Source organism: Musa acuminata, chromosome BXJ2-7 (assembly GCF_036884655.1).
Source record: "Musa acuminata AAA Group cultivar baxijiao chromosome BXJ2-7, Cavendish_Baxijiao_AAA, whole genome shotgun sequence".
Taxonomy (NCBI): domain Eukaryota; kingdom Viridiplantae; phylum Streptophyta; class Magnoliopsida; order Zingiberales; family Musaceae; genus Musa; species Musa acuminata.
Window position 1 is genome coordinate 8,720,499 of NC_088344.1, and position 23,876 is coordinate 8,744,374.

The following is a 23,876-nucleotide window of genomic DNA, read 5'->3' on the forward strand; positions in this document are numbered from 1 at the left end:
TTTTCACATTGAAGGGGTTTTCCACGTATATCTTGATATTCTATTTGATTGTGATTCTATTTAATTTCACTGCATATCATGATCTAGTATTTGTTCATATACAAAGATTATTTCTGTTTATATTCAGTATCCGCTGCTCTTCTATGTGACATCCAAAGTTATCAACAACCACATCTAATCATCCACTCTCCAATGCTTCATAGCGTTCGATCTCTCGAGCTTTGCTGTTACTGCTTCTTGCCTTCCCCCTCCCCCTTACCGAAAGCCAAAAGGATCTCAAAGGAACACATCTTAGTCACTTTTACAAGGTGCAGTACTCAGAGGACACTGTGGCAGAAGGCGATTGAGACACGTTGGTGGCGGGATTTACGGGCGGCAGAGTTCTTGGAGAAGCAGGCGATGGAACACAGTACAGATCAGGAATGATAGGGAACGGTAAACCGGCGAGGGATGAGGATGGGGTGTGCGAAAAATCCATGTGCAGTGATCCGACAACGAGTCGGCTGCCGCCTTTAATGCCGGTGTCCCCCGCTGGACGCTGACTCGTCGAGCCGCTCGCCGTCCTCTGCGGGCGACAGCCGTTAAATTTGGGCGCCATGATTGTGAGGCTCGGCGGGGCCGCCCCTGTCGACCTGTCCTCACCAAATTGCTTCCTTGTCTCTGCTCCGAGCTGGGAGCCAACCTTATCATCCATCCTCATCACCATCGTCACCATCGGTAATCTCAGCAAAATTCCTCGGTGCGGAACGCATTGCAGGTAGCATCTGATGAATATTTTTCTTCGGAATATCGAACAGTCCACATGAATGAGATCAAACATTCTTGAGTTATATCTTTAGCATGGCTCGCTTTGAACATCCTATAACATAAACCTCTTCTTTTATATGTTTCTCTCATTCTATCAAGAAATATTCTAAAAGCATTTTTAATGTCTTGTTCTCCTTTATCGAATCCTATGGATACATACCGACTTTTTTCTTTTGCTAGATTTTCTTGTCTCGGTGCACACTAACTATGTAAATCCAAAAATATTTGTGGATCCAACATGTTTGCAGTGTAAAACATCTATCTACAGTTTGATACTGTGAGCAGTACTGTGAAGTGTGAATCGTCCAAGATTTGGTCTCTATCACTAAGTCTCTATATATCATTAAGATCGGCATGGCTAATTGATTATGATGGGCTGCATCTCCTTCCTCCTTCAGATCGAGACAATGGAATGATTAGTTGAAGTGTCAGAATACTTGAGCTTTGAGTCTGCGCACAGAAATAAGATTCGTGTCCTGGTATCTGTCATGTCAGGTTTGGGCAGGTTACGATGGAGAAGAGAAGAGAAAGGAGATGGCTTGCAGGGTTTTGGCATCATCAAGCAGTAGTAGGATTTCTCTTGCTAATAATACATGTAACATATGCTGATGCAAACAACCGAGCCTTCTGCGAGAGGGTCTCGTCCGTGGAATGGTACGAGAATACTAGTGGACTACAGATCAACCTAGGACCTGAGGATGCTCCTGATGATCTCGGCCTGAGGGCTGCCGGAGTCCATAGTCGACATCAGGTCGGAGAGCCGGTCGCTGAGGTCGTCCACCTCGCGGTGCAAGCTCTTGATGTAGCTGCACGTCTCCTTCAGCAACTTGGCCGCCGACGCCTGCATGCATATATATGTATATGCGTCCACGGATCAAACACAGAGGCGACGTGAGGCAGGCAGTCGCAAATGGTGGCGGATAAAAGAATTTGACGCGGTGGCGTTATGGCTGCTGGATTGCTTACCCTGCTCATGCTCCTGCGGCGAGACTCCGGGAGCAGAGACTGCAACTTGGAGATGAGCTCACTGATCTCCTCGTCGCTGATCCTCGACGACGACCTCCGGGTCGACATCTCCACGGGCATAAACCTTCTTCTTTCTCTCTCCTCCGTCGGGGGGGAGTCAAGTACAGGACTTATAGAGCGCGGAGAGGAGAAAGGGAAGGGGAGAAATGTAAAAGCGTCTTCGGAAGGCAACGTTTCAGCAAACGTAATGGTATGGAGAGGAGACTCCGTGGCCTACATGTCTCACCGTGCCACCGACGGTGGGTCCTTCTTGTTGCCCATGGCCAATGGACCAACGGCGGCAGCAAGTGTGGCTACCTTCCTTGCATGTCAGTGTAACCAAGAGGGACTGAAGCATTGATGACGCCTCGGCTGGGTGATGCATGGTTTAACCATTTCACCATGTACCCGAAAGATGCCTCGTGTCTCTCTTGCTGCTTTAACCTTGCGGCTTGCGGCTTCGGATGGAGTAGGGCACGAAGCGCCCACGCATCACGCGAGCCCGATCGGCCGAGATGGCGACGTGCGGCGGCCCTTGCAGAGCGGGACATGAGATTGGGTGACAGGACGGCGGCAGCTCGGTCGTTCTCCGGAGGAGCTGCCGACGGCGACCGGGGCATCTGGAGGCCATCGGTGCGTCCACATCGCGGTGGTGCATGGCGGTAGGGTGAATCACGGGGCTTGGTCGGGAGGCCCACAGCCTAATTATTAGGTCCGGTTGCGCCCTTCCATCGAAGTTAAAGCTCAGAGGTAGATAGACATCAGGCGGGAGTTAACCTGCAGCTCGAGCCCCAGGGTTGGAGAAGGACACCACGCTTGTTGTTTAGCTGATACAGATGGACGGCATTCCAACTCTAGAAGACAAGAGGAAGGGAGACATGGGAGTGGCCCTCGATGGCAACAAGGGAGAGAGCGAGCGGACTCGATCGGCCTGCGGCATCAATCATGCATGCAGGCAGGCGGCCTTACATCAAGCCACGGGGGACCTTCAGCGAAGCTTCGTCAACATGCGGCTGTTAGGTCTGACCATCCACCCTCTTTCATCTTCTCCATGTACACACATTGCATTGCATGGCATGGCTTGGGTTGCTGGTGAACATGAGATGGAAGTACAAGGTTTAATAAATGGGAGAGACAATGGATTCATGGCGAGATAGACTACGCATTAAAAGATGGAAAATTGGTACACACATTATATGAGAATGGAAAAGAAACTGACATGATTGCACAGGCAAATGCAGATGAGAATTGAAGTGCAGGGTGAGGGTTAGATGAACCATTTAATGGCCTGCATCTACTACTTCGATCTGAATCAGTGCATGCATGCAATGATATACGCCTCCACCATTATAAATATGATTTAATAGCATGTTGAATGGAACTTATCTCCTGCTTGGATTTACTTCTTCCTCCTTGCATGAACATCTTGATGGTGAAACCCTAAATGGTTCAAGGATGTACACTAGAGACTATTTTAGGCAAGTCTATCATGTCTATCTATTTATTTTGTGCTTCGAGGGGCATAAATTATACCATAATAAATTACTATAGTCATAATTTTTCTTTTGGATAAAAAAAAAACTCTTTAAAAAATGAGTGAGTGACAGACATGTCGTATGGTTATAATTAAACTTTAATTTCTAGTTGGAGCAGTGAAAACTTATAGCTAATAAAACTGCCTATTAAACAACAATCACTTCATTTTTCTGCATTTTTGACCCATTTTTATTGAATGAACCAAAGTGCTTTCTCTCTCTCTCTCTCTCTCTCTCTATATATATATATATATATAATATATATATATAATGATCGAGCATTAGTACATATTAAGACTTTACCTAAAATGCTTTGATATAAGTTAATGGACTCATCAAACTCTTATTGATTAATTTATGTCGGAAAGCAGAAGACAAAATAGAATATAATTAGTCCAAGAAGATGGCAACTACTCTCTCTTAGTTGCTCGCCAACACAGACATTAGTAGCTGCGATCATTATGAGCTTTCTTTGTTGATAACTCTTAATCTTATGTTGGTCATTTAGGGAATTTAGGGACAATGGTGAAAGCATCACTTTTGTGTCTATGAAGTAATTGTAAGCATAAAAACTGTTATATGATATATATAATATGAAAAAAAAATTATGCTATGATTGAAATTAAATAACATTAGATCAGTTATTTTATAATACGTACCTTTTGATGTCATCTGAAAGGGATATCTGTGTGATCTACAAAGGCATCGTCTTTAGATCTAACACCACTGTCAACTTGCAAAAAGAATTAGACACTCTGCAAAAGCACATGTCTATGAGATGCATAAGTAGAGGGTCTATGATAAGTTATTAGGAGAGTTTCTCCCATCAAGCGCATCCCTTAAGGAATCCTATCATAATATATACTTCTTTTCTGTTAGTTAATATCTGTCATCAGAATTCATTTAGTTCGATTATACATCTTATCTAATTATAAAGGACTACAAAATCTAACGATAATACTTTGCATTAAAGACCAAGAGAGTTTGTGATAGGTCCTACAAATAGATGTAAAAAAGTGTTTGGTACCTCAGAATCGATCGATGTTGTGTTTTTATCAAGAGAAAGAGAGTCGATTCTCTGTTTGTTCAACCTATCAATCTGTTCCTGAGAAAGGATTCTGAACAGTGAAGAGAAAGTTTGGGCCATGAACACAATTGGAAAGACAAAATCAAGAATTAATGAAACATAAAGATTTTTCTAAAGATAACTTTTCTTCTTACTTACTGTATCAGTATGTATTGAGGCAAAACCTCTTCCCAACAAATGAATCGAGCGAGAGCAATGGTATTGCCTCTCGCTCGACATGCTTCCTTGGGATGGGAGATCAATCCATGGCGGATAATGGGTCACACATGGCCCATTTAAAAGCATATACGGGCCAATTAGACCATGCAATAGAGGCCCAAAAGCCCATTAACATTACGATTCAAGAAAAGTGATATTGGTCATTTATGCTTCATATGTGCTCAGAATTTTCATCATCTTTTGCAAAGGGTATGTGGGAGGATGAGATTTTATCTCAAGATTAAAACTTTAGTAACTCCTCAAAAAATTGTTGGATGAGATTTCAAAACCCTAATTCTTCGATAAGAAAGTATAATATATATAACCCGGTTTAATATATCATTGGCCAATTGATATTTTATATTAAAAAATTATTAAATAATATTTTAAATCCTTCACCTTTGATCAGTGCATTTTAATACATCATCAGCAGATTGATCCGTGCTTTAGAAATTTGATCGGTAATAATAAGTTTCACAAAATATATCTTAATACGATGTTATTAGTCGTGTAATTTCCATCCAACCACTACAATAGTATTTACGAGTATTTCATCGAAATTATTAATCTTATGATGATGTATTCGACTTACTAAATGTTAAGGTTTTGATTTTTAAAATGATAAATTTTTATTAAAGATGTTAGTTATCTTAGAAAATAAAGATTTACGACTTTTGATAGCAAAATTCATCTTTTTTTACTTACCCTTTACATTTATTTTCTTCGAGACGTATAGAAGAATTTGGATTCAGTAACACCCTCTAATCATTGATATGACATGACTTCCTGGGTAAGGAACAGTGAGGTAGAGTTAGCTAGAATGTCAAGTCATGCTATTACCATTACCCTGAGAGGATGGTTGTGAATGGAGTGGCCCTGGGAATGTTGGGAGATGGACTTCCATGGGTGACAGAGTGACAGAGAGAGAGAAAGAGAGAGAGACAGGGATATGTGGTGAGGGCAGAAGAAGGAGAAGGCAAGGACAGGAACATGATGATTGGGTTTTGGCAGGGTGGGATTGGCAATGGCATATAGCTGGCCGCAGAGGGCCCAAGGAAAAATAAACTAAAAGAAATAAAAAGAGAACAAAAATAAACACTCATCCCTACTTTTGGAGCTAGGTTTGCTGCTAGAGAGAGAGAGAGAGAGAGAGAGATTGGTGACACTGAGAAACAAACAAGATTGCATGATAGATGTTTGTGGGTTAGGTAGCAAGCCTTGCAACCCATAGGACCCATCCCTTAAGATTCCTGATGTGTCTCTCTCTCTCTCTCTCTCTCTCTCCAAGCCACCACCCAAAATCCTCAAAGTAAACTTGTGCATCTGATAAATTCATCCCTCCAATTACTGTTCAGTCATTCTGTTGTTTTATGTCAACCCACATTTCAATTAAAAGAACCCCCACTCTAAGCAAAGAGGAAAAATAACAAAGATGATAGAAACATCTGTCTTCTATAAAGATAATTCCACTGAAGAAAGGAAGAAAAATTAGGAAAAAAAGAACCTTTTTGAAATATATATATTTTTATTTACTTTAAATATCTACCATATCATAAGCAATAAAAGTTTGCTAACTGAAATTGACTCCCTCATTTTCTTCCTATAGATATGAGATCTTTTAAATTTAAACATAATAAATTTACCATATTTCGGACTGAGTTATTTCTTATTCAAGACTTTGACATTCATATCCAATAATTCATAACATAAGCTATCTTTTTCACAAAATAAATTAAATATTATTTTACTAAGAAATTCATCTCATTAAGGACTTCTCAAATCAACCAAAGTTACTTACAATTAATTGCACTCATGTTAGCTTTACTATCCATGGATTTACTAGAATCATTCTCTAGTTTTGTTAAACACTGCATTGATTCCATATATATATATATATATATATATATATATATATATATATATATATATATATATATATATATATATATATATATATATATATATATATCGCTTCTCCTGCCGATAACCTTCGAAGTACTGTGCATCCCTACAGCTCTCGGTACTCTGATCTCTCCACATCCATCTGAATCTCCACCTTCTTCTTCTCACAATCTCTTGCTTTCCCTATCACCATGTCCTCGTGCTGGTGATCCCCTCAACCTGCGACGAAAAAGGCCTGCAAAGGCATGGCGTCCTCCTTCTTCCATCATGGCTTCATGTTGCAGATGCAAACACCCCATGAAGAAGAACACCAACTCCTCACACCTTCCCCATGCACCAATCTCCAAGACCTCAGAGGTGAGTCGCGCGTTCGCCATGACACCCATCCCCAAGTCCTCCGAATGGAACTGACGCTCTCGGTGGTGGTGGTGTTGGATGCAGGTACGGCTTCGATGGTGGGGAAGAGATCTGTGCCCTTCTCCGGGATGGACACCTGCAGAGAGATGAGCGCCGAGGAGGACCTGTCGGATGATGGATCGCAAGCAGGGGAGAAGAAGAGGAGGCTCACCGTGGAGCAGGTGAGGACACTGGAGAAGAACTTCGAGCTGGGGAACAAGCTGGAGCCCGAGAGGAAGATGCAGCTGGCCAGAACGCTGGGGATGCAGCCGAGGCAGGTGGCCATTTGGTTCCAGAACAGAAGGGCGAGGTGGAAGACGAAGCAACTGGAGAAGGATTATGATGTGCTCAAGAGGCATTTTGAGGCCATCAAATCTGAGAACGAAGCTCTCAAAGCCCACAACAATCAACTCCAAGCTGAGGTACTGCTGAATTCTCATCATGTCTACGATTTATCTGAAGCTTATGAACATATAATTGCATCTTGGGGAAAAAGGAGCCATGTTTACTTGTCATCATTGCTACATGCATGGCTCTTGGTCTATTGAGAAAGATATCTTCGCAGATTGGACATGTACTTGCGTGGCTTTTGGGTTGATGATAGCTAATTGGAACTCAGGGGAACAATTTTAAGATATCCATCTTTCTAAAGCACAATCTTTCTGCAAGTGACATATTCATTGCATTAATCATAAAAGAAGCCATCACTCCTTCAGCACTGTGTGTTCTATGACCTGAACCAGCTTGAATGTGAGTTGCAGATCATGGCTCTTAGAGGCAGAGAACCATCAGATCTCATCAACCTTAACAAAGATACTGAAGGATCTTGCAGCAACAGAAGTGAGAACAGTTCTGAGATCAACTTAGATATCTCGAGGCAATCAGTCGATAAGAGCCCACTGCATCCTCACCAAAGCTCTACTTTCTTCCAGCCAGTTAGGCCGGGAGACATGGACCAGATCTTCCAAAGCTCCTCGAGGCCAGAAACACAGTGCCCCAAGCTTGAGAATGGTGGACATGAGGGCACCTTAAGCAACCTGTTGTGCAGCATGGAAGATCAATCTGCTTTCTGGTCATGGTCAGACCACCACAGCTTTCATTGAGGAAGAATGCCATCAGCACAATCTGTTTGATCAATGTCATTGGTGAAGCATGAAGAACTCTTTTTGAATTGTGAAAGATCGTTCTGCATCAGCAGCAGCAGCTGGATGAAGCTGGTTAGTAGATCCTTCTTGGGAATTATTGTGCTAAGAACAATCCTGCTGAGAGTTAAAATTGAGTGAGGTTGATGAAGGAATTGGTAAAAGGAATAAAAGTGTCAATTACTGGATATTCGAAATTGCATCATATATATTATTTTCTAGCTTGCAGTGATTATTACAGGGTTCTATATGTACATATGTATATAACCAACAAATGCACATGCTTACATGGATGATGCAGCAGAATTCAAATATCAAAGGGATTACACAACAAAACACATGATGCAATGAGCTGTTCTGACATTGATTGGAGAAAAAAGGAACAATCTCTTTGAACTATGTGAAGCAAATGTAACTCTTTTTAATTAGTGACTTCCACATGTTATCCCATTATCATTGTATGCCTCACTCTCTTGAAATGTGTGTTGCACAGTACTTTGTTCTTTAAATAAGACCAAGAAAATGAGGAAGAAGAGTACAAGGTGATGGCATAAAAGAGGTACATAAATGTGATGGCAGGGGAAAGGAAACAAGATATTTTGGAGAAGCCTGTCTTTGGTTTTGGTAGTAACAACCTGCTGCTAACAAAGGCTAGTCAAAATAGCATGCATGATTCATACAATTGCCTGGTCAAGCAAGTTTAGAATCTATACAGTTATATACTGTGATAGAAGTCAAATCATGTCCACAAAATTATTGCATTTTCCTGAATTACTATGCTGGCAAAGTGTTACATCCTTTATACTAACAGAGTATTAATTCTCACCTATCAACAACACAATCAATAATTAATTGTCCTTAATATTAAATGTTTTAATAAACTGTACAAAAAGAAAGAGTCCTTAGTGTTAACATAAATAATAAAATTTCAATATTAACCCTTAGGGTTGCAATACCATTCGATATGAATGGTATATATCGATCCGATAAAGGATCGATGATATATCGGTACATCTTAATGTACCATGTGTTAGTATATTCAGTATAGCTCGATATATCATATCGATCAAGACACTATTCAAAACCTTACCCTTGCTAGACCTCACAGTACACACACAGCTTCTCACTGGTCTTCCATTTGCGGTCGTTCTTTGTTCATACCAGAGATGATGATTGAGAACAGATCCCAAGTAGTTGATAAGAGGCTGTCATTATGTTCTCAGCAAGATAAGGTCCATGATGAGGCCCCAGAATGAGAGTTCCCATGCTGTCAGAAGATGTATATTGACTGGAGTCTAGTCTTCTGAGTTCCAGAACAAGCATCAATAAGAAAGTACTGCTATGTCAAGAACAAAAGGGACCATGTTGGGTAACCAAAGACCTGTAGACCTAGTGACAGTATGATCATTTATGACTCACCATCTTGCCTTTGAGAACAATTAAAATAATGTAATTTACCATAACCAGAAAATCCTCGATTGATATAAAACAAATGCCCATCTGAGGATCTAGAGCACAAATAATAGGCTGGATTCTGTTGAGGCTTTAACTTATCTCATTTAGTTGACTAATGGGGCACTTATATGCATGTAATGCCTATAAAAGTTGGCTGCTAATTATTTTAACAAACTCACTAGATTCAAAATGTCAACATTACACAACAGTAGCAGCCATCACCTATTAAAAATGTCAACTTTTCAACTTTGTAGAGTTGAAAAGTCTTCAAGCACTTGGTGGCCTGGTGGTAGACAAAAGATCAATGAATCCTCACTTCTGTTTGAGTAGCATGTGTTGCCAACGATGCTATGGTACCTTCTTTCTAAAAAATCTCCCTCCAATTTGTTTTTCTTGATTGTGCATTAGCCTGGGATTTTGAATATGTCATTCTAGCTTTAGGACATGTGCAACACATAAAAGAGGTGGGACATGTAGTCCCGCAACTCAGGCATAAAGACGCTGGCAAAATAATGGCTATATGACAAATTTTATACAGTAATCTACTCTGAAAAATCTTATGATTCCACTGAAGATAAAGAATATTTTGGAACATGTTGTGAATAAGCCTTTTATAATCCATATAAGAATGCTATAGCTTGCATAAAAAGATTGCTGAATGAATACCTGATGAACTTGGAACATCTTTTCAGGAAAGCATCAGAAAAATTGTCTTAGTGTTATGATTAACATTTACTCCACATTACTACGGAAGCAGGACAACACAAAAGCGAACTTTGACTTGCCCCGGAGGAAGCAGACTGGAAGTCGCATATAAGTTTTCCGAAGTTTTCAAATGAGTTGAAGTCTAAAAACTGCTGTCACCATCTAAAACTGCATAAATTAGTAGGCATCAAATGCTTTTTTTAGAAGAAATCAAGCTAATGGTTCAACTATTAAGCTTGACAGAATAGGTTCCCTGGGAAGCATTTTTCTTTATTTGATGGCCTGCAAGATACCAAACTAAATAGAAGTAAACATATTTGAGATTATTGTTTAACTAAAGAAGAACTTTTCTTTAAAGCGGTTACCTGAAACCAAATCCTTCATCATAAGTTTGAAGAGCTTGTTCCTAGTAGTTTCAGCTTTCGGTAACAAAGCGATGCGACCTTAACTGGATGTGCAAGCGCATAACATTGAAGTCTTGACCCCAAATTGAAGTGGATGTGCAGCCACCACCATCGCATGAACGAGATCATCCTAACACAATCTGCAGCAACCTCAGGAGGTCAATACTATAAAATTAACACTACAAATTATCAACAGATGGTGGCGATTTGCATCACAAAATTTCTTTACTTGATCCTACGAAATTGTAGGATCCAATGCTGGCATAGTGGCGATTTGCATCACAAAATTTCTTTACTTGATCCTACGAAATTGTAGGATCCAATGCTGGCATAGATAGAGGTTATCATCACACAAATATTCATCAACGCAACAGAGGTAACGAAAACTATGAGATGCTTAAAGCAATATCCTTTGATCTGCACAAGTTTTCTCAAGCACATTTAATCACTAGAAACTTTCGTTGGTCATGATTGGGAATGTTGGATAGACAAACCAAATCTTGTTGCATCCAAGCCTGCTTTTGTCAGAAAGCTTAAACCTGAGAGTTCCTAGAGGCACAATGGATGGTTAATAGCTTCAAAACTCAACAGATAAGTAGATATTTTAGGAAGTGAGGTTCTTCCCATCTTAAAGAAGATACTGGACATAAGAAACGCTCATAAAGATGAACTCAGGAATACACAGGATTCTGCTGTATTTGACAAATATCAAATCCAGAAATATATCCAACACAGACCAAGAAATATCATTGTGATCATAGCTAAAGACTCACACGGAGTAAAAAACTAGCTTGTCATCTATGTTAACATAAGTAATCGTCCTCCACAGGATGAGATTTTAAGAGACGTCCACTAAAAGACATGACCCAAACAATAAGTTTGTCGTCTATGTTAACAGAAGCAATGGACCTCCACAAGACGAGGCTTCCACAGCATGAAGCTGCCAGATATTGGTCATGCTTTGTCTACAGCTTCATTAGTAGATGCCGCCTGTGCAGGCTCCACCTTTCCTCCCTCTGCCTTGGCCTCTTCCATATCAGCATCCTCTGGAATAACCACAGTAAATTGATATCAGCTGAAGAAGCCAGATTATGCAGCATACATTGCATGGGTGTTCTTTGCAATATGATTTTAGATATGCAGGTTGAACAAACAATTGCAATAATTCCTTTCAACTAACCTACTGCATTTTCTCTTAATGCCTAAGCACAAATAGGTAGATTTCAGTAAGGACATTAGACAAACTTGCTCTGCCTAGACTGTTGTCTATCTATCATAAAGGTATCTCACACTATATTATCATTCAAATGAATAACCAAAGAACTGATGGTCATAATATATATTGCTGTTCTCATGCCCAAGCAGACAGAACAAGACTAACCTCCATCTCTATCGGCAGTATCAGCCAAATCATCATCATCATCAGGCTCATCATCAGCACCACCCACGTCCAACTTCTGCACATTGCAAGAAAGATGAGAATCTACAAAGAGTATCACTCAAAAGTTTTTCCTTAACATTTTGACCAGATGACATACCGAAAAATCCATGTCATCAAAATCCATGCCCCCAACTGCACAGGATAATATTTCAAAATTCATAAAAAGTTGCAACAAAGATAGCAATTTGAACAAACATAATAAGCTAGAACAGAAATGTATTATGAGATGCAGAGTATTTACACTTATTTTCCTTCTCATCATCTTCATCGATCCATTTGTCCCAATCAACTTTCAGATAAACAGGAGGCTTCCCTGCCTGCTTTAACAGCCTGCTCCACCATTTCTTCTCAGCTTTCTTCACCAGGTAGCATATAGTCCTCAAGCCAACGGCAGCTTTGCTCTCCTGTAGTGCTTCTTGTCAAACCAGTGCCTCAAATGAAAGTTTTTTGAGGGGACCTTCGAGAAGTTAAAATAGTTTGTTTGGATACTTACATCAACAATAACTCTATCAAACAGCTCAAGGTCGAGCTCGTACTGGATGTTTGCTGTTCCACTAGTTGCAGAGAAATAGAAACGACCTTCTGGCTCCAATGTGAGCTTCACATCCTTCGCATCTGGCAGTTCAATAGTAATATACACCTTGTCAGATCTTTGAGCCCATTTTGTAGTCGGATGACGGCTGCAGACCAAGGAACATCCATCAGTTCACTAAAGTATCGATGGTCCGAGATGAACATTTACTTAAGTCAACAAAAATCAAGTATGCTGAATCACCAAAGAATCTACTCTTAGACATCAAGAGCTACATCCACCCATTCCACCATGAACACCTCTCCCCGGCAAGTACGGATCTTTTCTCTTCTTAAACAAAGATAAGCAAGCTAGATTCAAAATTATGGTCGGCACTAGTCGGATGGTTCTTCAAACACACATAATCGAAGCTTATACTAAAACTAGTGAACATATTTCGATGTCATAACAAGCACGACCAGCTCCGAGTTCATCGATTCTATCACAGAGAAGACATGGGCACAACAAAATAAAAATTGCCGTTACGTATGCTTTGTATCACCAATCATTGTAAATGCCAAAAGTAAAACGAAAAAAAGAGGCACAGTGCGGTTTAGATCCAGAAGCTACACAGACTAAAACGTAACAGAGACTAGCAGAGAGGTCCACCAACTCAAGGTGGCTTCGATTCTTATACACCCACTACGAATCGTTCTCGACTGCAGTAAGAAGCAGATAAATCAGCATGATCAAAACATAAATTGCAATCGAATGTTGTTTTCCGACGTCAATCTTTCACCTGGCCAAGAAAGGGCACATCCTTCCATTCAAACCTAACCCACAACAGCACAAACTAAAACCCTAACCTCACGGGATTAGTACTAAAGATAACCGAACAAAAATAGGCTAAACAAAGTTTTCGTCGTCTTACCTCATCTTGGAAGGGAAGAGAGGAGAAGGCGAGCAAAAGGAGGATCTCTGATGCGTAAACAAACACCTCGAAGCTCAGTTCGAGGTAGCATTTGGGCAATCAATCTGCCGTTGACACTTATATACGCAGCCTGAGAGAGGGGAGGAGGGAGGGAAAAGGATCCTTCCACAGGAGTCTAGAGAGTTCCAACACGCTTCCTCATCCCTGCATCTCCACCCCTTCAGACGATCTCAGCCGTCCATATGCCGATATCCACCATCGGTGTTCGGTCTGATGGGCCGATCTCTGACCCGACCTCAGCCCAAAACAAACAATTTTCTTTTCTTTTAATATTAATCCTAACTCGGAAGCATAAATGAATTAAAATTTTGAATCGAGATCCAAAAAGTCAAAACAATCATAAATGTCGATGTCTACTTAGTTTGGACGGTTAAAATATTTCGAGATCCTAATATTTTTTTTATGCGTGAATTCGAATTTGAGATCCATCATTTATATAATAATACACTAACTAATTCGAATGTCTTAATAAAAATCTTGATTAATCGAACTCGGATAATAATATTTGTATTTATTGCATGAAATCATAGAGTTTTTAATTCATTCATTCAACAAAATCCTGTTTTTCCTGAATGGTTTTGAATTTGATATAAAAACTTATCTCCAATATAGTTTATTCTTGGTTAACTTTAGAAATTGTTCCAATTTTAGTGTCAATTTGGAATGAGATTGCATAGGGAAAAAAAATTGTTTATCATTTTAAAAAAGAGATATCAATTTGAACTTCTATCTTCTATTTGAAAAATGAGAGTCATCTTTGTTGTATAGTCTTAGTAATTATTATACTCCAATTTAATCATCTCATGTCAAAAATAGGTAAATATTTAAATTATATTTTCTAGTAAGAGGAATAAGCATAAGTTGTTTGGCTCAATAATTTAATCTTAAAAAAAATTAATGAGTCAATTATCTTCATCAACCATATTACTTGAGACTCTCACATGAATATTTTTCTACACAATATTATTAGTATAAAATCTGTAATATATTATATTTAATGCGAAAACAATCTTTTACGTCACAAATCAAAAATGAACTATTGTAATCCTAAATTGATGGTTAGGGAGAAGATTTGAGAGAGATAGTGTAATCCATCAACTAATATAACTAAGATGTTTTCTGCTTTAGTCCCTAGAGATCCTGTGTATTGACCAATATATATTATCAGAATCTAATTAGTTATATTATATATATATATCTTATCCAAATATAAATCATCAAATCTAATAAATATATCTTAGTTACACCTTATATATATATATATATATATATATATATATATATATATATATATATATATAAACGAACAACTTAGAAATATTTAAAATTGACTCACTAATGGAGACTACTATTTATAACCTCCATCTTATTATTTTTAAATTTAGAAAAATAATAGTGACTTTCTCCTCTTTCATAACTAATAAAGTTAACGATGATCGTGTATCAACGACAAATGGGCAAGCTAAGGTTGATGATTGATCGATGGCAACAAGCAGTAGAGATAGTTGATAATAGAAATAATAGAGACGGAATGGTATGCTGATAAGGAGAGTCTATTACAATATGAAGAAAAAAGAGGGTAAAAGTAAAATTAGATAGGCTATGAATAGTAAATCATTTTTTTAAGGGACTATGAATAATACAAATGATCTTGAAATAGTAAGCTCTAGTTATAAATAATAAAAATAGAATTATAAATAGTAATATCTTATACTTAATACTCTTTTTATTTTTTCCTAAATGTCCTTTATTGATTGCTCGTCACTTTCATTACGAAGAGAAAAAACTGGAATGAAGATGTCCATGCAAAAATGACAAAGCCTCGTAGTAAGAGGTGGCCATATAGAGGAAGAGATTGAGGCGACCAAGCTTCGTGGAGGGGCGGAGGTGAGGTACATTTAAAAAATTAGAGAAAAAGAGACACCAAATTAGAAAATAAAGAATTGATAGCACCTTCCTATATAAGCCCAAAAAAAGATTGTTCAAAAGAAATAACCTTATTTCAAATATAAATAGAAACAAATTATATATATATATAAATTATATATATGATAAATTCTTGAAATTTTAATTTTAAGATAGTCCTCCAACTTTAAAAATTCCTCGTAACTTTTTTATTTTCAAAATAACTACTTTACCCTTATTGACATCACGCTCTGCATAACCCTTGGTCATGTCTTTACGTATTAGTTACCCCCCCCCCTCATGAGTCTTGAACAATCACTCGTAAGATCTTCTCATTGTCAATCGTAAGTGAGGAAAGGAGAAGGGGGTGCGACCTATGCACTTTTTATTTCGCTATAAAGGGGAAGGGGCAACACCATCATCGTCACTTACAAACTTCTTTTGTGAGTAAGAAATAATTGAGTATGATTCACACGGTCCACGAAGAAAAGAGCGATACAAAGACAGGACGATAACGAATCCGATGGTGACATGAGTAAAATCATCTTCTCGTATGATTAAAGAAAATTTTTTGAGGTACTATGTGAGAATTTTTAAAATATTTTTTTGAAAAGAATTCATATATATATATATATATATAATTGGAATGTATATATATATAAATATATAAATGGAACATATATATATAGTTAATTAGAATATATATATATATATATATATATATATATATATATATATATATATATATATATATATAATTGGAATGTATAAGGACCAGGTTGCCAAAGGATCAAAGGACAGGGTTCTCGGTGCATCTTATTTCCTTAAAGAAACTAAGAACAGCGGCGGTGGACGCAACGCACTGCAGCAGATCCCCTTCCAACCAACGGAGTCGGTTTTGTCGATGCCTTTTCGCTTCCATCCCACCTCGTCGCCTTTGGATCCCCAATCCGACCACCTCTGCCTATAACGGTTCTCCCGGCGAGGAATGGTGAAGCATCCCGGCTTCGCGAGTGGTAGTCTTCTTTAGCCGGTTGCGGAGATGGGTTTCGTGTGGTCGTTGCTGGAGAATTGCGGATTGCGGATCTTTTGCTTGGCGTGGATGCCGGTGGAGTTGTCGCGTGGGTTTCTTTGGTTCGTTTTGGTGTTCTATGCCTTGGCTAGGGTTCTCGCCAACATGGAAGGTATGGAGTGCCCTTCCTCGGACCGTAGTGCTGGTCCTTGGGTGATTGATTTGAATCTGAGAGCTAGAAATCTTCCCTGTTCTCATGGAAGGGACGTGGTAGATGCTTCACTGATGTGACGCGGTCCGCTGGATTTGGAAAGGGGCACGACATATTTGGTTTGATATCCAAATTTGGAGGTCTTTTCTGTCCTGGGTATGAATTGGCGTAGTAGTCAAATGGTTGCTGTAATCGCAACTCAAGGACGATTTCCTTGTTTTAGGTTATGCAATTATGCAATCATGTACCACCAAACAAAGGAATAAGTCTGATATATACGCTGGGTGGTGGCTTCGAGAGAAAGTTTCTTTCCTGTCAGTATTTTTTTTGTCGATATCCCCCTTTGTAAGGTCTTTGTGGAAAGTGAGGGTGATTTTTTGTGAAAGATTTTGCGTGTTTGTTTGGGGATGGTGTAGAGCATGGTCTGCTTGATTTAGATAGGGATACTTGTAGAGTTGCTTAGATATCAAAACTTGTCAGGTATTTTGTCCAATTGGAATTTGGGTTCTTACTTTTACTAGTTTTTAGTTGGTGGAGTTAGGAGAGTGTTTTTTTTCCCGGAAAATATAAAATTTTACTGATCAGTAGATAAGTAGGTGAGGTTATTAGCAATAAACAGACCAGGAGTTGATGATAACCAGTTAGGAGAGTCTATCAGTGACTGTGTTTGTGACTCAAAATATTTGCTTTTATTTGATTGTGTGTTTAATTAGTAATTACCAGTCAGACCAATGGAATAAGACTGACAGATATGGATGGTTGTTTTATGGGAAGAAGCTTCTTTCTTTGAAGTGATTTTCAACTTCTCTCTAAGTTTGTGTTTTATAACGGTGTACTTTGGAAAAAGATGGTGATGGATTGAAAATAGTGGTCGCTCTTGGTCAAGTTATGACCATTTTCTGCCTTTCATAAGTAAAGAATTTGTGCTCACAATATGTTTCCCTATCTGTACATTTGGTAGCTTTCCAGTGGGTCCCATCATGTTACTATTTGTTATTTTTCTAGAGATCGACATCTCTTGAAACATGGATAGATAGTTCGTTGCTATAGTTGATGATCATTTGGAACATAGATAATTTTTCTTTGGTATAGTTGATGGTCATTTGGTTGCAATTACAAATGGTAATGCCAATTTTTGCAGAATGTACAACCCAAGTATATAAGAGAGTGGTGGGCGGTTATAAAAAATATTTGCCATTATAATAATGGTTAACCATATGTATAATGCAAATAGTGCTTTTGCAAAAGGTCCAGTAAAACTGAGAAAATATGTCTGGTTTAATGGTGAAAACACATTATTTTCGATGTTCTTCCCAGATTAGGACTTTTTTGTTCATGTGTTTTTTCGTTTGGCTAATCATGCCTTTTATTTGATCAAAAGATGCATTCGACACTCTTATATTTATTAGAATATACTGACAATGTAGGAAAAATATCAAAATTATTGCCCAGACATCAATCTCGGTAGAGTTGCAGAGTTAAGGAATTTAATGTGGATTGACCATCTTGGTAGAGTTGCAGAGTTGAGGAATTTAATGTGGATTGACATGGTCCATTTTGTGATGCCTCATGGAAGTTCTAAATAATGCAATGTTGCCAATTTTTCTTGGACTCCTATGATTAGAACATGCATAATTTGTTTTTTTCCCCTCTATAATTATGGTATTAGTTCAACTATGCATATACTGTTTTGTATTGATGTTCTCCTACTTTAACACTAGAATCCCTTTCTGCAACAGCTTTTTTTTTTAACCCTTGAAGTACTTAGGTGGTTTTAGGTTTTATCTTGTTCTTCTAGTTTCATGTGCTAAAGTTTGGTGCCAACAGGTGATGCTTTGCACAATCTCAAGACCAACTTAATTGATCCTAATAACGTGCTACAGAGCTGGGATCCAACTTTGGTCAATCCATGTACGTGGTTCCATGTCACTTGTAACAATGACAATAGTGTTATTAGAGTGTAAGTGTACCCACCTCTTTGTGCTATATTTTTGTCATTTTGGAACTCTATGAACTGACCATGCTCATCTTCTTTCAGTGATCTTGGTAATGCTCAGCTTTCTGGTACTTTGGTCCCCGATCTTGGTCAGTTGAAAAATCTGCAGTATCTGTAAGTTCTGCATCAGTTGTTCTGGATCTTCTGAGAATCGTAATTGTGAATTGGTATTGAACAGTTGACCAGGCCAATGTCTTATTGCCATTATCAATTTACAATAAATAAATTTGTAAAAGTATGATAAGAAAAGATCTTGACATTTATATTGTTATTTTACTTCTTGATAAGCGAATTTATTGATATAGGAAAACAATAGATTTGGATGCAAGATGACAATGCCTCTTTAGCATAACAATGTGCTTTCTTTCAATCTCACCTTGATCACACAACTGCTCTTTTGTTTGCTTATTTCAGGCATCTCCCAAACCAATAACACTTCTAGGTAGAAGTTAGCTTTTCACTATAGCTGACAAACATGGACTTAACAGTTCTCAGGTGTTTGTGTTAAATGCTCTTAACTAGTATTTCTATAAGCTTCCATCTGAATCTATGTGAATTACACAAAATTATGGTTATAGAATTTGGTTTGTTGATATTTTGCAGTTATGTGTTATTCTTTGGGTTTAATTAATGATTTTTTAAGCTGAAATTTTAAACATGTTGGAACTATTGAAATTATTAATAAGACAGTGACCACAAGATGGCCTTAAACAGAACATACTGAAATTCCTTAGCTCTGAGATTTTTCATGATTTATATAACCGGTATACTGAAATTTAGGTCCTCTGCCAAATGTATATTTTTGACTGATACAGAATCTTATTCTAGACATGTTTTTACTATGAATTGTATCATGATGCTAATTACAATGATCAGTGATTTCAAACTTAGCTTCACATGCACCTGTCTTTCCAATGGCAGGGAACTTTACAGCAACAATATTAGCGGGACGATACCTAGTGACCTTGGAAATCTGATGAACTTGGTCAGCTTGGATCTTTACCTGAACGGCTTCACTGGTGAAATTCCTGAGTCATTGGGGAAGCTAACAAAGCTGCGTTTTCTGTATGACTTTGTCCTTTCTGAACTTTGTTTATTTGGGTCTTGCATGCTTAAAAAAGGACTTTTATTTTTTTTTGGTTTTGTAAATTCTGGTTCTTGGGTTACTTTTGAGAATATCTATTATCAAGTATGAATTATGTCTCTGTTTTGTGGCTTGATGTTTTGAAGCTCCACCTAATTGAATATTTGGTGCTGAGTTTTTTTACCAGTGGTTATTTTTTTTCTTTTTTCCATTTCTCTTTTACAATTTAATTATTATTATTTTCTTATATTTCTGTTGAAGGATAGCCGGCTTAACAATAATAGTTTGTCGGGTCCCATTCCTAAGTCTTTGACTAATATCACTGCTCTCCAAGTTCTGTAAGTTGATCTGATTTTTATATATTTGATACACCTTTCAAAAATATTGTAATTGTTACTATGTAATTGTGTCTTTATTTTGACAAAAAACATGCAGGGATTTGTCAAATAACAACCTGTCTGGTGAAGTTCCATCAACTGGGTCCTTCTCACTGTTTACTCCAATAAGGTGCATTTTGGGTTTGATAAAATTGTAAACATCAATTGTTATCATTGTTTCTGATGATATGGAATAAATTTGCAGTTTTGCTAACAACCCTCTTTTATGTGGCCCGGGTACAACAAAGGCTTGTCCTGGTGCTCCTCCCTTATCCCCGCCACCTCCCTTTGTTCCTCCAATTCCACTGTCATCCCAAGGTAAGTAATTGTGCCTGTTGTTTCTGCTTGATTGAAGTTATTTCATTATGATTTTTTTTCCTGACTGTAGGCAAATTTGATGTGTTCGTTTATTTTGTCTCTGATTAGTACGGCACATAAAGTTAGCAACTTATTTCTTTTGATTTCTCCTCTCTCTCTCTTTCTCTCATTCCCTTCTCCATCGATCTAAAAGGGTTTGTCAGTTTGTATACGCTTCATGTTAGAGTCCATGGTTGAGTCCACTGCTTAACAAGGGCTAATGGGATCGCATGTTGGCAGCATGTTGCTTTGAAGCGCATAATTTTGTCTTACACTTGGGGAGACCTTTTTTTACCTTTTCAGATCATGCTCTTAGAACCATGGGTGCCAGTTCATGTATGGTTTATAATGTAAAAACTCTTGTGGTTGAAATCTAAAGGTTGTTAAATGCCATTCAACAGGAAGTAGTGTTTCTAGCACTGGCGCAATTGCTGGGGGAGTTGCTGCTGGTGCTGCTTTGGTTTTTGCTGTTCCTGCTATAGTGTTTGCATGGTGGCGGCGTCGTAAGCCACAAGAACATTTCTTTGATGTACCTGGTTAGTACATAAGGACTGGATTTATTTACTGTTGTTACTATTATGATGCTTAATATTCCAGATATGGTGTGCAGCTGAAGAGGACCCAGAAGTTCATTTGGGCCAGCTTAAAAGATTTTCCCTGCGAGAATTACAAATTGCAACTGATAATTTTAGCAACAAGAACATCCTGGGAAGAGGAGGATTTGGGAAAGTCTATAAAGGACGACTTGCAGATGGTTCACTTATAGCAGTAAAGAGGCTAAAAGAGGAACGCACTCCAGGTGGGGAACTCCAATTCCAAACAGAAGTTGAGATGATTAGCATGGCTGTGCATCGGAACTTACTTAGGCTTCGTGGCTTTTGTATGACACCCACTGAACGGTTGCTTGTGTATCCTTATATGGCTAATGGAAGTGTTGCATCACGCTTAAGAGGTATTTATTATTCTTTTATACCAGACCACTTATTACTTTTTAGAACCTGAAAAGTTTAGCTACATCATTTCTAGTTTTTTTATTGCCACTGGAGAACTACATTTTTAAAACATTTTAAAGAGAGATTTTATGCTTGTAGAGCGGCCGCCATCTGAGCCACCACTTGAGTGGGCAACACGACGACAGATTGCGTTGGGTTCTGCAAGAGGGCTGTCCTACCTGCACGATCATTGTGATCCTAAAATCATTCATCGCGATGTTAAAGCTGCAAATATATTGTTGAATGAGGACTTTGAGGCTGTTGTTGGAGACTTTGGCTTAGCTAAACTAATGGACTACAAGGATACCCATGTAACAACTGCTGTCCGTGGAACTATAGGACATATAGCTCCAGAGTACTTGTCAACTGGAAAATCCTCGGAGAAGACTGATGTTTTTGGCTATGGAATCATGCTTTTGGAACTGATTACAGGGCAAAGGGCATTTGATCTTGCTCGACTTGCAAATGATGATGATGTTATGTTGCTTGACTGGGTAAGCGTCAAACATTGTTCCCATGATAATATTTGATGTATGCAGTATGCACTTCTTTCAGTTATATTTTATGATACTACCATCAGTTCTTAGTCTGCTACTGTTTCAGATTGACCCAGGTCCAGGTTGGTTCTGCTTGGAGTTTAGACTTGACTTTGCTTCATTTTTGCATATAAGCTCTAGCAGTTGAGATCCTCAAGAAGTTAAAGAGGACAGAAAAGTGATACTAATGTCCATAGTTCTTGAGGTTTGGGTCCATGTGTTTGTGATTAGCAAGAGATATTTTTGTTGCGTCTATCAAATTGATGCCACCAGATATTTTTGTTGGAAGTTTCTGCTTATTCTTAGGCTGGTAAATGTTCATTTCGTGCCATGAAGTTATCCATTTTGAGTCGATAACCTGTCAAGTGGTATATCAGGAATCATACATAGATTGTTTTGCACCATAACTTGTGCTTCTTGTTGATATTTCTAGTCATCTAGTATCCCTAAATGTAGGGAATCAACTACCTCAAATTGGGGCCCTTTTATTGGAATAATTAAGCAAGCACATGTGTGTTTCTTTCAGGTAAAAGGACTACTAAAAGAGAAAAAGCTGGAGATGTTGGTTGATCCTGACCTGCAGAACCAGTATATTGAGGCTGAGGTGGAGTCTCTCATCCAAGTGGCTTTGCTGTGTACTCAAGGTTCTCCAATGGAACGACCAAAAATGTCAGAGGTGGTGAGGATGCTTGAAGGCGATGGTCTTACCGAGAAGTGGGAGGAGTGGCAAAAGGTTGAAGTGGTCAGACAAGAGGAGCTGGTCCCACGTCATCACAACGAATGGATTTTAGACTCCACCGACAACCTTCATCCAGTTGAATTATCTGGACCTAGATGACCACAAGATGAAAAATGCTACGCACCATCTAAAATCTCCTAGTTTTCATGCATTTCATGTCTTCCGTGACCATATTCTACATCTCAAAGGGAGTTGGTATTGTGTAAATTAATTTATGGGTCCATTGTGTCATGTGTGTTTTCCATTAAAGTGTATTTTTTAGTGAGATAATGTTACAATTCTCTTCTTGCAAGTGGCAGATTTGGTGCCTCTTGCTAGAATGTATGTTTCACGTGTACTAACACAAACTTCTGTTGTTCATGTACAGAATGGTACTCAAACTTTGCTTGTTTGTCAAACATTTAGCCAGAAGATCTTATCGCAAGGATACTCATCCAGGAGACTGTATAGTTTCTATAACACTTCCATCTTTTGCATTTGCATAAAGATCAAAATAAGTTTGTGTTCGTGAAACATTCAGATGATATTACCATTGTCACCTGTGTGTGTATTCATCATGGATTGGAAGTTAATTGTTAGGTTTGGCTGCACGGAAAGTACACATCGTGCTACTGTTAAGTTAATGTTGTGTCGTGCTCTTTAGAATCATTTATAAACATTGGAAAGTTCTCGGACTTGCGATTTTATTATTGATGTTACTGTTGTAGAATCATTTGTTGAGTAAAGATTACGATTTTATTGCTATTATTGTTGTGTTGTAAGGTTTTCCGAGATTCTTTTACTATTAACATTTATTTTTAACTTAGATTTTTCAAAGCAATACTGAGAGACATAACTGGTTTCACTTCTTTGTGATATCATTAAAAAGTATTGTAGGTTGCATGATGATAGTTTATTCATTTAATTTTTTCTATACAGCAAATTAATTTTCTGCCTTTTTTGAATTCCTCATGGATTTCACTTTCACTATTGATTTCTCCAAGAAGAGAGGAGCCCTCTTTTCCTAGGAGGATCAAATGACTTGGTTTCCACATATATATATATATATATATATATATATATATATAGAGAGAGAGAGAGAGAGAGAG

At 38.3% G+C, this 23,876-nt stretch overlaps 4 protein-coding genes and 1 long non-coding RNA gene across 5 annotated transcripts; 2 read left to right on the forward strand and 3 right to left on the reverse strand.

Moving 5' to 3' along the window:
• Positions 1-1,354: 1,354 nt before the first annotated feature.
• Positions 1,355-2,415, reverse strand: LOC135616103 (transcription factor ILI5-like). The gene is made up of 2 exons (XM_065115281.1): positions 1,774-2,415; positions 1,355-1,648 (listed from the first exon to the last, which is right to left on the reverse strand). The coding sequence occupies exons 1-2, from the start codon at positions 1,891-1,893 to the stop codon at positions 1,493-1,495; spliced, it is 276 nt and encodes a 91-aa protein (XP_064971353.1). The 5' UTR covers positions 1,894-2,415; the 3' UTR covers positions 1,355-1,492.
• Positions 2,416-6,586: 4,171 nt separating this feature from the next.
• On the forward strand, positions 6,587-8,260 carry LOC135617046 (homeobox-leucine zipper protein ATHB-13-like). The gene is made up of 3 exons (XM_065116935.1): positions 6,587-6,891; positions 6,976-7,352; positions 7,692-8,260. Exons 1-3 carry the CDS (start codon positions 6,780-6,782, stop codon positions 8,031-8,033), a joined length of 831 nt encoding a protein of 276 aa, XP_064973007.1. The 5' UTR covers positions 6,587-6,779; the 3' UTR covers positions 8,034-8,260.
• LOC135617048 (uncharacterized) lies at positions 7,860-10,187 on the reverse strand. The gene is made up of 2 exons (XR_010488597.1): positions 9,163-10,187; positions 7,860-8,192 (listed from the first exon to the last, which is right to left on the reverse strand). It is a non-coding gene; the product is annotated as an uncharacterized LOC135617048 (long non-coding RNA).
• A 1,115-nt stretch (positions 10,188-11,302) lies between these two features.
• Positions 11,303-13,677, reverse strand: LOC135617047 (co-chaperone protein p23-1-like). The gene is made up of 6 exons (XM_065116936.1): positions 13,520-13,677; positions 12,571-12,757; positions 12,319-12,481; positions 12,175-12,209; positions 12,018-12,093; positions 11,303-11,682 (listed from the first exon to the last, which is right to left on the reverse strand). Exons 1-6 carry the CDS (start codon positions 13,522-13,524, stop codon positions 11,591-11,593), a joined length of 558 nt encoding a protein of 185 aa, XP_064973008.1. The 5' UTR covers positions 13,525-13,677; the 3' UTR covers positions 11,303-11,590.
• A 2,588-nt stretch (positions 13,678-16,265) lies between these two features.
• On the forward strand, positions 16,266-23,247 carry LOC103991417 (LRR receptor kinase BAK1). The gene is made up of 11 exons (XM_009410873.3): positions 16,266-16,668; positions 18,535-18,667; positions 18,746-18,817; positions 19,625-19,768; positions 20,054-20,125; positions 20,223-20,294; positions 20,370-20,482; positions 20,923-21,057; positions 21,132-21,473; positions 21,613-22,007; positions 22,576-23,247. Exons 1-11 carry the CDS (start codon positions 16,527-16,529, stop codon positions 22,885-22,887), a joined length of 1,932 nt encoding a protein of 643 aa, XP_009409148.2. The 5' UTR covers positions 16,266-16,526; the 3' UTR covers positions 22,888-23,247.
• Positions 23,248-23,876: the final 629 nt, after the last annotated feature.

Bases quoted from the DNA above. Each gene is read 5' to 3' on its own strand.
- LOC135616103 (XM_065115281.1), bottom strand. From the start codon at position 1,893: ATGCCCGTGGAGATGTCGACCCGGAGGTCGTCGTCGAGGATCAGCGAC. The intron at 1,649-1,773 runs GTAAGCAATCCA...ATATGCATGCAG, and splicing joins GCCGCAGGAGCATGAGCAGG to GCGTCGGCGGCCAAGTTGCT.
- LOC135617046 (XM_065116935.1), top strand. From the start codon at position 6,780: ATGGCGTCCTCCTTCTTCCATCATGGCTTCATGTTGCAGATGCAAACA. The intron at 6,892-6,975 runs GTGAGTCGCGCG...TGTTGGATGCAG, and splicing joins CAATCTCCAAGACCTCAGAG to GTACGGCTTCGATGGTGGGG. The intron at 7,353-7,691 runs GTACTGCTGAAT...TGTGAGTTGCAG, and splicing joins ACAATCAACTCCAAGCTGAG to ATCATGGCTCTTAGAGGCAG.
- LOC135617047 (XM_065116936.1), bottom strand. The intron at 12,482-12,570 runs GTAAGTATCCAA...GAAGCACTACAG, and splicing joins TTGATAGAGTTATTGTTGAT to GAGAGCAAAGCTGCCGTTGG. The intron at 12,094-12,174 runs GTATGTCATCTG...TGCAATGTGCAG, and splicing joins TTGATGACATGGATTTTTCG to AAGTTGGACGTGGGTGGTGC.
- LOC103991417 (XM_009410873.3), top strand. From the start codon at position 16,527: ATGGGTTTCGTGTGGTCGTTGCTGGAGAATTGCGGATTGCGGATCTTT. The intron at 20,295-20,369 runs GTGCATTTTGGG...ATAAATTTGCAG, and splicing joins TCACTGTTTACTCCAATAAG to TTTTGCTAACAACCCTCTTT. The intron at 21,058-21,131 runs GTTAGTACATAA...TATGGTGTGCAG, and splicing joins ACATTTCTTTGATGTACCTG to CTGAAGAGGACCCAGAAGTT.